The 13,904-nt window shown below is 34.7% G+C and overlaps 1 protein-coding gene across 3 annotated transcripts in view; it reads right to left on the bottom strand.

The window, feature by feature from the left end:
* Dap160 (dynamin associated protein 160) overlaps positions 1-13,904 on the bottom strand; it is a 49,466-nt gene that overhangs the window by 2,623 nt on the left and 32,939 nt on the right. For all 3 annotated transcript variants that reach the window (XM_019061170.2, XM_019061172.2, XM_019061171.2), the window contains 9 exons: positions 8,767-9,028; positions 7,671-7,743; positions 6,527-6,733; positions 5,370-5,453; positions 4,915-5,070; positions 3,534-3,671; positions 2,463-2,664; positions 1,469-1,546; positions 345-521 (listed from right to left, as the gene is read on the bottom strand). In XM_019061170.2, coding sequence (XP_018916715.2) covers positions 345-521; positions 1,469-1,546; positions 2,463-2,664; positions 3,534-3,671; positions 4,915-5,070; positions 5,370-5,453; positions 6,527-6,733; positions 7,671-7,743; positions 8,767-9,028 — 1,377 coding nt within the window. The remainder of the gene's footprint in view (positions 1-344; positions 522-1,468; positions 1,547-2,462; positions 2,665-3,533; positions 3,672-4,914; positions 5,071-5,369; positions 5,454-6,526; positions 6,734-7,670; positions 7,744-8,766; positions 9,029-13,904) is intronic.

Here is a 13,904-nt window from a genome sequence, read left to right as displayed (position 1 = left end):
ATGCAACAAACCCCTTCTTCACATTGTGATCCGCACTGTTAAGAGACATCAACAAAGTTAAGTCAACTGAAGGTATTTACCATGTCTTCAGTCCTATTTGAGGAGGCTAAATGAAACACAGCAACAGTTGAACTCAGAGTGCTCAGAATATTGATGTTTCGCAAGTTAGGGCTGTTTTTTTCAACGTAGGGATTTGGCATGTACGTCTTGATAACATAAAATCTTTCAATGCTGAATGAAATTGGAACCCATTTAAAACTGTTACTGAAATAACCTACTATTTCTATCCGTAGATTTCTCGATTGTTTAGAAAATTGTATAAATAAAGAACCATGAAGATTTACCATCAGGGGAAAAGTAGCCTTTGTCCATGACAGTAACACACAACACAGCTTCGTTCAAGTCTTTAACGAGGAATTGCATCGATGTGTTCCACTTAATATCACCTCCTGTGTTTGAGACAACTGGTGTCCGATGGTGCTGTGATCCTATGCTCACTTCGCAGAACGCAGCCCTTTTTCCTGGAAATTTTACATGGAGACAAAGTCAAAGTCCGTTACACATGAACTGTGATACCAAATTTTGAGAGAAATGAGACAGCAAAGGGGCGGAAGATATATCCATAGCTAAAGTGCGACACCATGTATCTCCAGTGTGGTGTTTCAAAATCTTCCCTTCTACTTTACTTTTTTGAAAGGGAATAAGTCAACTTTATAGCTTGAAATTTATATGGAATATTTAATAACAGACAAAATAAATCCAGGAGGTTTTCAAGAAATTACGTTGACTAGTTTTCCAAGGGAAAAATAAAACATGATCGGAAGTCTGAAACACCGCAAACGTAAATACAAGGTCTCGCACTTTAGCCGTTGATATTAATGAAATAGGATACAGTATAATGTGCCAACCTGAACATTTATGATAGAATATTTTAAATTAATTTGTCACAGTCCTTTTCATTTGTGGTGCAGAAGCTGATTTTTGAGCAATCCATTACAATGTCAGCAAAAACAAAGTACTTTGCATCAATGGTGCAAAAACAGCGTTCATGTTTTCAGGACAAATAGCACATTAGTTCAGGCTTGAAGAGTTTTGGTCTTCAAAAGGCAAAAAGTACCCTCCCATTTAAGTCTTCCTAAATGGGTTACATTCTTAAATGGACAATTTCATTTTCAAAACGGCCGCAGGGTCAAAAACTCATTGTACTAGAATTTGTAATGGAAGATGAAGACCAAGGCTTCTGGTTGAGATTAAGTATTCTGCTCGTATTTAAAAACGCCAATTTCTCTTTTACATATGCAAAGATTTAAGAAGATTGATTAATTAGAAATTGAAAAAAGCAAGTTTCGATTTTTGCAGTTTGCCATCAAAAGAAAAGGTCACTACATTATTTTTCCTACAAAACGAGTAAGATTTTGCCCGAAAAGTTGTAGGGCTACAGAACGTGAGAAGAAATTAGGATAATTACCATTCGGAGAAAGTTTAAGTTTAGAGCCTTCCTGCACAACAATCAAAAGTCTTCCGACAGCACCAAATTTAGCTTTCTCTGTGGGGGAAAAAAAACACATTGGTGATGACATTGAAAAACCAATACTTCCACTTGACTCTATATTTCCTAAAGCGCCATCTTAAAATTACTCAACACTACCTGCCAGCTTTAGAAAAAAGGGGGGGAGATAGTATTGAGCAAAGCATTACATAAATATTTTGAGTGATGTTTCCCCTAATATCTAAGTGTTTTTCATTTGTTGACTCATGAGCTTTTGATTAATCAGTTTTAAAAAAATCATCTTCGAAATAAAAGTAAGCTAAAAATAACTACCTTTCATTGCCCTTGAGATTGAGAAGAAGCAAACCGTAGAATCGTTTAGGTAAGAAATTTAAAAGAGCAAATGCGCCAAACAATAAATATATATTGATAGAATCTGCAGGTAGGGGATATCTGAGTCTGTATTAGGGACTTTAAGAATGATGGGTTGGGCACAGCATTAAATGAGGGTAGGCGCAGGTGTTGAAAAACTCCTTTCTTCAATGGATCAGGGGTTCTTTTTTTCTCAGAGCAGATAGAGGATCCAGCAAAATTTTGACTGATTTAAAAAGAGTCATGATTTCAATGCCTAGTTATAAAGCTCTCAAAAGAAATAAAATAGCACAACCTGTTTATCTTCAAATTAAAAATCTGAAACAACAGAGATTTGCAAAAGTGTATCGACCTGAACGATTGGAGCATTAGTAACTTTTTGACAGGCTCAACAGAAGTCTTAACCAGCCCTTCATAGTTTCCCATAAGCCCTTTCGGGATTTAATAAATGTACCTGTCAGGGATTTTTATGATCGCGATAGGCAGTGTACATCGGATACGCACCAAAAGAAGTAGAGTTTGATAAAAGATAGAGACATGGTAAAATTTACATCAAATGTCTCAGAGTAATTACATTTTTTGAGGATCAGAGCAAACTTACTGATTTCTTGCTGTTCCTGCTGAGTTTTTTCACCAGCAGCTAGTTCTTTCTTGGCTTCCATTATTTTTTTGAGCCAAAGGTTGCGTTCATTGACTGAGGATGCATTCATTGAAATGACAGCTTTATTGTATTCCAGCCTCAACTCTGAGGTTTCTGTTTCAGAGCTGTTACTCAGAACTTTGATTTCGCTCAACAGTAAAGGCTGTAAACCGACACAAAAATGCATATGAGAAAAAATTGAGGTCTTTAATTTGAAACAAGGTATTTGCACACTTTAAACTACATATCAACTCTCAGTACATCATTTTAACTCAGGGTCTATCTTCTGGTTCCCTATTTGGTGAGAAGAACTAAATAGTTACAGAAATGCAACAGAGACAGAGTTTTGAGTGATTTAATGCATTTTCTAGCCATTACAAGTAATTTTCTGCATGTTGAATAATCTTTCATTAAAATGGAGTTGATGAGTGTTGAAAATGAATCTAGAGATTGAACCATAAGCATTACACATACGATCTTGAGACTACTTGTTTTTGTAAGGAATGCTTAGAATATTTAAGAATTAGGCACTTCAATCTCAATACTGTCATCCATATCGATGGCCAAAGTGAGAAACTGTGAGTCTCCATTTGCGCCATTGCATACTTCATTTTTGTTAAACTCTTTGACGTAATATCTTACAAATTTCCTTGATTAATTTTCTGTTGGCAAAAAATTCCGTCCAAATTTCAAGCTATGGGGTTTGTTTGTTCTTCTTCAAAAAAATAAAATATGAGCAAAAATTTTGAAAGGATAGAAGGAGGACACTAAAAGTTTGAATTCAAAATTATCATTCTTGAAAAGCCATTTTTGAGAAATTTATGAGTCATAGATGGCAGGTTTCAAAGAGGATCTCTTTCACAACTTATTATCTTGTCTGGTGAAAACCTACGTAGACTTTAATTAAAAATACAATAGTGGTCTACGATCCTTTCTTTCATCAAATTAGAAAAATCAAACAAAAGTTTTAACAACTACAGGTTTTGTACGCTAATACAATTACTTCTCAATTTTTCTTTGCTTCTTACTTACATGCTTATAAATTTTAAAGACAGCAGAGGAATGCCGATCAAACGAAAATTGCCGATTTAAGGGTTTCCCTGAGACATGCTGGGCCAGCAGAATCATGTCATTCAGAAGAAATGCAACTAACTCCTTTCCGCTTTTCGTCTGCAAGATTTGAATGCAAATAATTATTTGAGAAGAATGTTAAAACAACGAGTTTGGTATGGTAAGAAACCAAGCATTTGGAAAACATTAAAAATTACACATCGATAGTGACTGCCAAACTTTTTAGCTCAGAATTTGGCAGTTCTGAGTTAGCTGCATCAATGAACTGCGAGAAAAGCCTTCCACCACTAAAATATTTCACTAAACATAATTAAATTAGAGTGTATCTGAGTGCTGATTCGTGTCTCGTGCTAGCTACAGTGTGATTCTAAAGACTGCAACAAGAACTGATGTTCAAAGTGATTGAACAAAGTTTCAAGTCACTTATAGTTACTCATACTGCCGTCCAAGCGCTGCTTACACTACACGAACGCTTCATGGGTGATTCACTAGAATTAGAGCCACAATAAGGGTTTTTTTGGTCTTTATTTGATTGAGTTAGGCGAAAAACTGCCTCAGAGCCTTACTTCTAAATTCACATACCTCAAGAAACAATGTTGAAGCGTAATTAGGAAAAAATGAATCTAGCTTTTTACATTTGTAAATTCCAAAAATAATTTCGCGAGTGTTAAGGAGCATATTTTTGTTTGTTATTTGATAGAATTGTTACCTCCCTACGATTAAAAATACAGAACGTAGAAATTTTTTGTACTCTCCTGAAAAATCAAGTTTTCTGAGATATATATTCTTGCAGTTCCACCATTGATGTTTTGTATTTGACACTGTCTTATTGAGCCTCAAATAATTTTCAAAAAGTATGAAATAGATTAGTTACGCTTGCCAAGGGATACAACAGCCGATTTGTTTTCTTCCCTCTATAGACATACAGTTTAAAGGAGGAAAAATAGGTGAGGGTAAAATTTTAAGGTAGATGATGCTATTCACAGAGTTTTTTCCAGGGCAATGTAAGTTTTAATAATGGACATAGAAACTTTCTATTTGCACAAATCTTACTACCTGCTAATCGGAAAAGGTTAGACAATCAAACATGATTTTGTAACATTCACAGCTGACTCTTTACTTAGGTTAAGATTCATTGATTTATCCGATAGACCTAACTTGCTTGACAGGCATTTCTTCCCAAAAAACGGTTGAACAGTTCAAAGCGCATTTTAAACTTAAAAGAAGAAGTATCAAACTCTGGCAACAAAAAGGAACATGAGAAAACTCCAAAGATTACAGGAGAAAAATCTGAAAAACTATGAATGAGCTCTGCAGATGAAGCTCAGCAAATTAATCTTACCTTCGTAAAAACACCATGTAAAATGAACTTGCGAGGTCCCATTGAATTTGTTAGTGAGTTAAAAACTAATCTTTCTGGCAATCCTTCACACTGGACGTGATTTTGGAGCCACTCTAACCTGTCTGAGTTTTCTTTTTCCTTCACACCATTATTTACCTACAAAAGATAAACAAAACATGATTTTATAACAAAAGAACTGAAAAAAGGGGAAAAAATAAGGGAACCAATTGTTAAATACAAAAATGTAGTAAAAAGCAGCATAAATTGTTGTTTACCTGCCACACCTATATATATTTTCTACCAAAGATAATTATGCTGAGCAACAAGTAATTAGAAATGTTTCACTTTTTTAAATATTCGAGCATTGAATCTTTCATGTGAAGTTGTTTGTGAACTGAAGATATAAGAATTGAGGAATAGCACACTCCCTTTTGATAAGAAAACTGACTTTTTACCTGAGTACAGAATTCTTCAGCTTTTGTTAAGGCCTCTTCAAGATATTGTCTGTCTGGATGGTCAAATGGTGTGTACTCGGTTATCTGAAATAGATTATTTGGTTTATTTAGAATGATTAATGAAGATACTACAGTCAATTAAGAATACGTAATAAAACTTGACTTTGTAGGAGGGTAAGTAAATCAATCCAGATAATAGATAATGAACTTATTCAGTAATAAAATAATCATTAAACAAGGCTAAAAACAAGGAAAGTATAAAGATGAGTGATATTAGAAACGCAAAACTTCCCTTAATTATTTCTTCATACTTTTGTCTTCATTCTCATTTTCTTTTCGTTTTGAAGGGTTTGCTGGGCTCTCTCTTCAGGTGATACCCCAATTTTTTTAATTCTTACATTTTTGAAAAGTAAGGAGTGCAGTTCACAGGAATTATCCTGGACTTTTTTAATGATTTAAGCTTGGGAACAATATCTCCCATCGTAAAAGGAGAGTAATTTCCGGACGCCATCTTAGCTTTAGCAGCAATGCGCAATTAAATGGAATCCCAAAATACCTACACAGCTTTGATCTCATTATTCTTGGAATGGAATAGGCAAGTGGGAATATTCTTGTGAACTAAGTGCAATCTCTACTTTTAAAAATGCAAATATTCAAAATTGCTGAACAAGTTCTTCTGCAGCAAGAGAAAAGTACAGAGCACTTCCTACTTATCTCTTCTGGGTATAGGAATGTTAATGATGTTTTCCTCAAAAACACCAAAGACATTGGATTTTAAAGAGAACTCCAAAAAAAAAGCATAATTTTGTCTTCAATATGTTCATTCACAACAGCTGCTATGAAGATACATTCATTAATAATGATTGGAATTAGTATCCAGTGGTAGACGCATCTTTTTAAATTTTTAAATTTTGAATTTTCAACCCTTAAGTTTCAAAATTCTAGCTTTTAGATCTTACAATCCCTGATCATGATAGCTTTCATTAATACCATCAAAAGTAAATAAAACAAAATAAGATATTTTTAAAGAGGTGAGCGCACAATTTCAGCCAGTATAAAACTGAAATGTGTGAAATAAAGCACACACATACATGTAAACTATATTCTATTTTACCCCTCATATCAGTGCAGGGAGAAAAACATATTACGGAGATCACCTTTTTGATAAGTAGCGGGTACTTGGTAATTCTCTGCATAGGTTTGATGAGGAAAGAACTGAGAGGCATTCCTTTTGTTCTGGGGTCACTTTGGCACTTCTTCGACAAAAGTTGGAACTGAAAAGACGTCTCTGTCAGATGTTGAAGCAGAGCTGCAGCACTCAGCTGACAGCTGCAAAACCTGATGTATGGCGTCATGCGAGGCAACTGAAAATACAAGGAAAAGAATTGAAATAACTTGCTCACTGCATTATAATTTTCTTTAAAATTTATTACATAACAGGTGTGTTTGCTTCTGGGATGGAAGAGGGCATGGTGCTTAGTGAGACCTTGCAAAGATTCCACTGAGCTTCTCTAATTTTTTCTTCAAGCGCAAACGTGATGAGAGTGTAAGAATGTTGTATAATTCTTCACTCATGATATTTAGGATGAACTGGTTTCTAGTAAAATCAAAATTTTAGCTACCATCTCTCTCTGCAGCAAACAATTTTTGCCTAATGCAACGACAGTTGGCATACACACCACGCTTGCGTTCTTCTCTACCGATAAAATTAGGCTTTCAGGGAGCATCCCTGGGAGCTCTTCAAAGTGTGACTACCATACATATATCTGTGCATGTGTGTTTCTCTGCTAAAGTTTCAAAGAAACTTTTAGCTGGAGATTTCTGGAGCAGGAGAAGTTCCCCTAAAATCCCTAGGAATGCAGCAACTGGTAGTGGACTTAGTAAAATTGAGTTTTTTCTCGAACCACTGAATCAATTTTCAAAATTTGTACCTCGTTCTAAACCTTGAAGTATGCCAGGAACAAATCTTTTCACTGATTTGATTATGGGGCCTAACTTGGATGATGTACAACAGGAAGCTTACTTTTTGAATGACCCTTGTAGAGTGGCATTAGTGTCAGAGAAGAAAATATAAAAAATCTAAAATCAAAATGCGCAATTTTTTTAGGACAGTAAAGGTGTTGCTCATTATGCAGCTTCCCAAGCAAGCCCGCAAGTTCCCAAAATCTAGAAGCTTCTTCTTGCGGCAACAAAAAAGTGTTGCTAAAGCTACAAAATTATCTTGTACATAGGTAATATGAAGATTATTTTTCACAATATATAAATTTAGGAAGTAACTGGAATTATCTTACTAAAACTCACATGTTCACATAGAATGTCTCCAATCATACGGATGACACCACCACCACTCATTTCTCTTCTTATACGTAGGGCTCTGTGAATCAAATCATGACATAGTAATTGAAATATATTCTTTAAAAAGCATTTAGGAAATTTTTATTAGGCATTATGAAGAAAAACAAGAGATAGAGGTGAATTATATGCATGGTGTTCTGATGATTTTCAATGAAAATTAATGAATTTGGTTGCAGGTGGATGTCGGTTTTTCAAGATTTTGCTGCCTACATCGATATTACGACTAACTTGAAATTTATGCAGAATATTCTGCTGACAGAAAGGAAAAAAAACCAGAAATTTTTCAAGAACTTTTGTTAATTGGGTAGTATTCCAAAAAAAAAAAAAAAAAAAAAAACTTATGATTAATAAATTATTTTCTTGAACACCATTCTTTATTTGACACAAAAATTTTGTCGTCAACCTTCATTAATAAAGCCATTTTAAACATGATATTCATATTATAAATTGAGAATTTCATAATTCCTGATTTTTAGATAATGATTTTATTACCTAACTTTACTCTGTAAATTTAGTGCAATTAGTTTAGTTTTAAATCATGTAGATAGATACAAGAAAAGATTTGTGGTAGTTATGTTGTATTTAAATAAAATTTCTTCGAAAAAAAAAAAAATACTATGAATCAGCTTCAAAAGTATTATATTCCCAATAAATTTTCTGAGCACAAGTAAAACATGGCTAAAAACTCTGAAAATGGAAAACCTGGAGAAGTTGAGTCAAATACAATAAAATTCATCAATACAGCCTCTTAAATGTCATTTTGAACGAGTTAAGTAGAAACGCATCAAATTTGAACCCAGAAAAGGAGGTTTGAAGGTTTCTCCATACAAATAGAACCTTAATGACAAAGTTTAACGACTGCTCTTAGATTCAAAATATTTTTCTCAGCTTATTCTTGACTCCTTTTACTCCAAAATGCGACTTGGTGCATTCCTGTTAAACTTGGCTCATTTGTGACTGCTAAGCTCTCCTTCCGAGCGGCTCTTGACAAAAATAAAGGTGGCCCCTCTGGTGGTATAAAAGTGCGTTGAATGAGCTTTACCTGAGAAACATTTGGTTGCAAACGATGATGTCTCTCCAGTTGACAAAGATTTGACTGAGCTGCTCTGGAGTGAGCACTTTACTTTCACCAAGCGGTCGCTCAAACACTTCATGGACGACAGACATGTCCTCAATGTATGCCTGCTCTGTTGAGATCAGCTCATAAATGTGCTGTTGCCGCTTCATCTCTTCTTTACTCAAATTTCCATTGTATGCGTTTGGGGAAGAGGTTGCTGACGGCGATGGCGAAAATGAAGACGGCACTGAAGAACAGATAATACAAATTTTGTCAGCGATGAAATCAGTTTAAGACGTGAAAAATTCCTCCTCTGGTATGGAAAGAAAGTGAACCTTTCATTCATTGAAAAAGTAATGAGACTTGAAATTTTTGTATTACCTGTCTCATGACCAAATTGCAGTTGAAGGGGATAAATTGTATTCATTAAATGGGAAAATACGTATTAACGGTATACGCTCCACAAACAAAGTTATAAATCCCTGCAAATGAGTCTAAAAATTCATTTGAAAAGCTGAATATTTTTTTTCATTTCTTCATGAAATTGAACTAAAGAATTATAAACAATTATAGACTGTCGCAAGAGTTCTGATTTACTTCAAAAGGGCTACATCCTGGAGTGATCACCCGAAAGTTACCTGGATTTATTAAAATGTTGCCCTATCGGCAGTAAATTTAAAATATATGCTGTTAACCTTCGAATAGAGCAGGTTGAAACACACTTGCTAAAAAATACAGATTTGAACTAGGTAAGTACTTACTCGACTTTACTGGTGACTCATTTGATGATATTTTATATATCTTTGCTTCACTCCCAATCTCACGTATGTTACTGTTATCAACCTATTTCGAAAAGGTTTTCTTCAAAACACCGATAAGAGCTCAATGCTAGACCTCAACGATATGAATTACTCTTATCAATACAAAAATTTCTATTTTCTTGTTTCACATTCCTCAGTTCCAATTTGAACTACATGTAAAAATTCTCGGACCAAGTTATGCAGAGTAGAGCGATTAAAGTAGGACTTTTAAAGTTGAACTTATTTTTATCGGGCTGCATTATGTTGATGAAATTACCTTTCTCCCGATCACTTTTTATCCGGTTCTCAGACGATAGCTATTCGATTTCGGAAGAAATTCAGAAAACTGTGCAAGAGGGTGGAAAGCATAAAATTACCTTTAGTAACAAACCCAATCTAGGTAGAGTCCTTATTAACACCAAAAATCAAAAGAAGGACACAATGGATTGTAGCGGGGTTTACCAAATAAATTGTGAATGTGGTATGGCTTACGTGGGGCAAACAGGAAGAAAAATTGGGACCAGGGTTAAAGAACACCTAGCCAGTGCCCGTCTTCAAAAATCGGGTAAATCTTCGTTGGCAGATCATTTAATAAACACTAAACATGACCCGGAAGCCACGGAAGTACAAGTAAAGAAAAAATGCGCCAAAGGAAAGAGAATGAACCTTTATGAACAATTTTACATAGAGTCCCAAAAAGGTGACAACCTGCTCAATAACCAACAAGAGAGTGAGGTGGCAACACTGGTAGCCCCTCCAATCCTACTCAGAGATATGCGCACGCACCAACAACGAACGGGCATCTCGATGACGCAACGGCCGGAACGCCGGTGATAAGAACGCGTTCGCGACGGGTGCACCCACGAGTTTTTTAAAGTGTTTTATAGTAAATTTTAGTAAATCTTAGTAAATTTTAGTAAATTTTAACAATATAAGATGTGACTGTTAGTGTTTACCGAAGTCGAAGTCGAAGACCTGATGATGATGATTAATATCATCGAAATAGCTATCGTCTGAGAACCGGATAAAAAGTGATCGGGAGAAAGGTAATTTCATCAACATAAAGTAGGACTCTTTTGAAGAGGGCCACATCAAAACTTTCTGGCATCCAACGTTTACTATATTCAAAATCAACCCTGCATATCTGAGTCGAGAATTGGATTTTTCATTCATTTTTCTGAAAGGTTAAAAATTTAATGCTCCACTCCTTAAAATGCATACAGTGTAAGTTGATTCCTTACTGCTTTGTATATTTCAAGAAATCTTCCGTATCAATTTGACAACTTCATTTTTGAGAGACTACACCTAAAAAGGCAACTTTCAGCGAATTTAAAACTAGACAAAAGATGAAATTGTTTAAGCACTAGCAAAATTCTTCACTTGAAGTTTCTTGCTCAGTCATTAAACTTCATTATCAAAAGACCAAGGATTAAACCAGTTTGGTTGCTTGAAATATCAAATCCCTCCTATCCTATCATTAATTTGACATTTTGGTGAGTAATATACATTTTACCGTTACATTTTTCGTTTTGTTGCACATTTTGAGGAGACTTTTCTAATTAGTAGTATTTGCTTTAAACTATGAAATGGTATGTAATCTTGACCGCCCAACCACCTATCAAGTATTAAGATGTCAAATGCATCTCATCAAGGTTGGTCGGGGGGGGGGGGGGGGGGGGGGGGTTAGAACAGAAGGGCAGCCCATTAAAGAGGGTCTGGGAGATTTTCACAGCTTCAAAGGGGGGATCCTCGGCTCTTGAGGAAGAGTCTGAGAAGCCTTCCCAGGAAATTTTTTGAAAATTGAGTTGTTGCAGGAGTAATTTTGATCTGCTCTAAGCAAAAAATTGACTGAGGTTTAATTTTGAGGATGAAAAGTGTGTCACACACAATTTATGGAAGAGGCCGAATGGATTTTTTAAGGAGCCAACCCCCAACCCCCCACCCCCTCAGCTCCCTCTTGGCTGCACCCATGAATTTATGACTTTTTTATATAATGAGCCGGAGGTTTTTTCGCTCTTAAATCTCCCATAGTGTATGGTCTTCTCATGATCAAGGAAACATAAAAATATTTTTCTATGAAGTAACTTGAAGAAGTAGCTGAGAAGTATTACGGACTAGTTTTACTTTTGAGGAGTGATCGGTTACAAATTTGATGTTAGGAGCCGATAAACCTTTAAAAAATACAATGTCTGGCTCATTTTAGAGACAGCATAAGTGCCAATAGTTTCCCTATGCAGATGGATGTTTTCATGGATAAGCCAGAGATAGCAGTTCCTCATGGCAAGATTTAAACCAATTACTTTAGGATTTAAAACAATTTCACTTCCAGAAAAAAGAGGAAAACTGCAAACTTTATTTGATTAAGTCGAGTCTTTCTCCAAATATCTCAGTTTTAGAACTTTTAGAATGCAGCACACAGGACAGAATTATCTGAAAATTGATTGTTTGCTCATAAATGGCAGAGCAAAAAAAAACATCTTTGGACAAATCCTATTTTTTGCCTGATAGGGATTTATTTTTGCCATTTGAGCTAAAATTTTCCACCATCAGAGTCAACGTTTTTTCAAATCTTACTAAACCTACTACCTTGGTTTATCCAAAAAGAATCAATTATTATAATTCAAGACACTATTCGTAGTTCACAACAAAATTTAAAATGATAATCATTCTGCTTTGTCTGAGGGGAGGTTAGCGACTTTCTTGAAAAACCAAGCAAATATAGTCTATTTGAAAAGTTTTATTCATGCTTAGTATGGTAAAAAGAGTATAGATACCATAGGTTCATGAGCTATTACATGATCAAAGAAGATAACACTGAATAAATTATCTAGTTTTGAATAGCTTAACATACTAAACAAACGTATAACACTGACAAATTTAACATGGGGCGATCTAATTGCAGATCTGATAAACGCTTGGTAACAGAGTAACATTCGGCTAAATTAACTAAAGCTAGCACAATAAAATTAGTCAGTACTTTGAGGTAAGTCCATGTTTCTAAGCAGTGGGTTCAAAAAAGTTAAACACAAGTGATGGCTTTTAAACACCAAAAAAATGGAAAATTTACAAGATTTTAGATTTAAAGAGACTCTGTAAACAAAGACTTGACATTGCACACTGCTTACAAAAAACAATGATGTGTCTGCCAGAATTTCCTGTTATAGCATTTTGATGGCAAATATTAAAAACGAGTTAATTTCATTTTAATCTCTAAGCCCTTAGCATCCGAGTAACAGGGCAATATTATCCATCTTGGCTGTTATATCCAAGTTAGTACAGTTATTACCAATTTCAGTACTGGACAAGGATATGTAGGTGAATGATTAGATTTCCTTTTTCGAAAAATTTGACAATGAAAACCTATACAATTACTTTGAAAGCTCTGGATGATTAAAGATAGAATTGCTTCGATATTTCAGAACATTTCTTAAGATAGATTTCACATACACCGTGTTGCAAAAAGAACAAAGGCTATATAGACATTAATTGAAAGAGGATAAATAACAACAACAATAATCCAGTAACAATTAGAAGTAGTTAGAACAAAGGTTTGAGCCCTATTTAAAATCTCGGGTAGTGTTGAATATATAGTTCGTTGCCTGAGAGACAATAGTGCCTATGTGCAATTTAAAAAATTACACAATGCAGCAAATTTCTATTTCATTAAAAAACAATTTGATGATTCGGTTTACATTGAAGAAAAAAATACCATTCTTAACTAGAACTTTTCGAAAATGTCTACCACAAAGTATTGAATTTTAGGCAAAGCTATGTGATGGTTGTGAGAACAAGAATCACTGTGAGTTAAAAATGTCTTTATTTTTGTTTCCTTTCAATAAACCTCTATTTGTTTGCACAAGCTACACTCGCACGAACATCAATAGTTAGAGGGCAGTTGAAGTTCCGCCTAATTTTTACAAAAGCCTGACAAACTGATCAGATTTCGTAAGTGTATTTTTCATGCACGGAGGAGATGGAATATCAACACTTTTTTCAGGCTCATGGAGCCTTTCAGTCACTAGACACAAAACTATAAAATCTGATTGACTGCAATAAAATGTTAGGTGCCTGCCAGTCCAGCAATTCTGGCCAAGAAATAAATTTAAGATTCTACTACATTCGATAATCAGAAAAAACTAACTAAAACGATTTTGCTCAGGAAAAACAAAATTAAAGCTTGCTAATGCTAAATTCAGAAAACAAGAAAATCAACAAAATATTCAATAAAAATGCAATACAAAATTTAAGAGTAATGAGCAAGAAACAAGGGTAAAAAAATGAAAAACTGATCTGAAATTATCAGAAAATAAAAATACTAAAACT

The sequence above is a fragment of the Bemisia tabaci genome, chromosome 3, assembly GCF_918797505.1.
Source record: "Bemisia tabaci chromosome 3, PGI_BMITA_v3".
Classification (NCBI taxonomy): domain Eukaryota; kingdom Metazoa; phylum Arthropoda; class Insecta; order Hemiptera; family Aleyrodidae; genus Bemisia; species Bemisia tabaci.
Note: the sequence above shows the minus strand (reverse complement) of the source record. Positions and strands in the feature narration are given on the sequence as shown.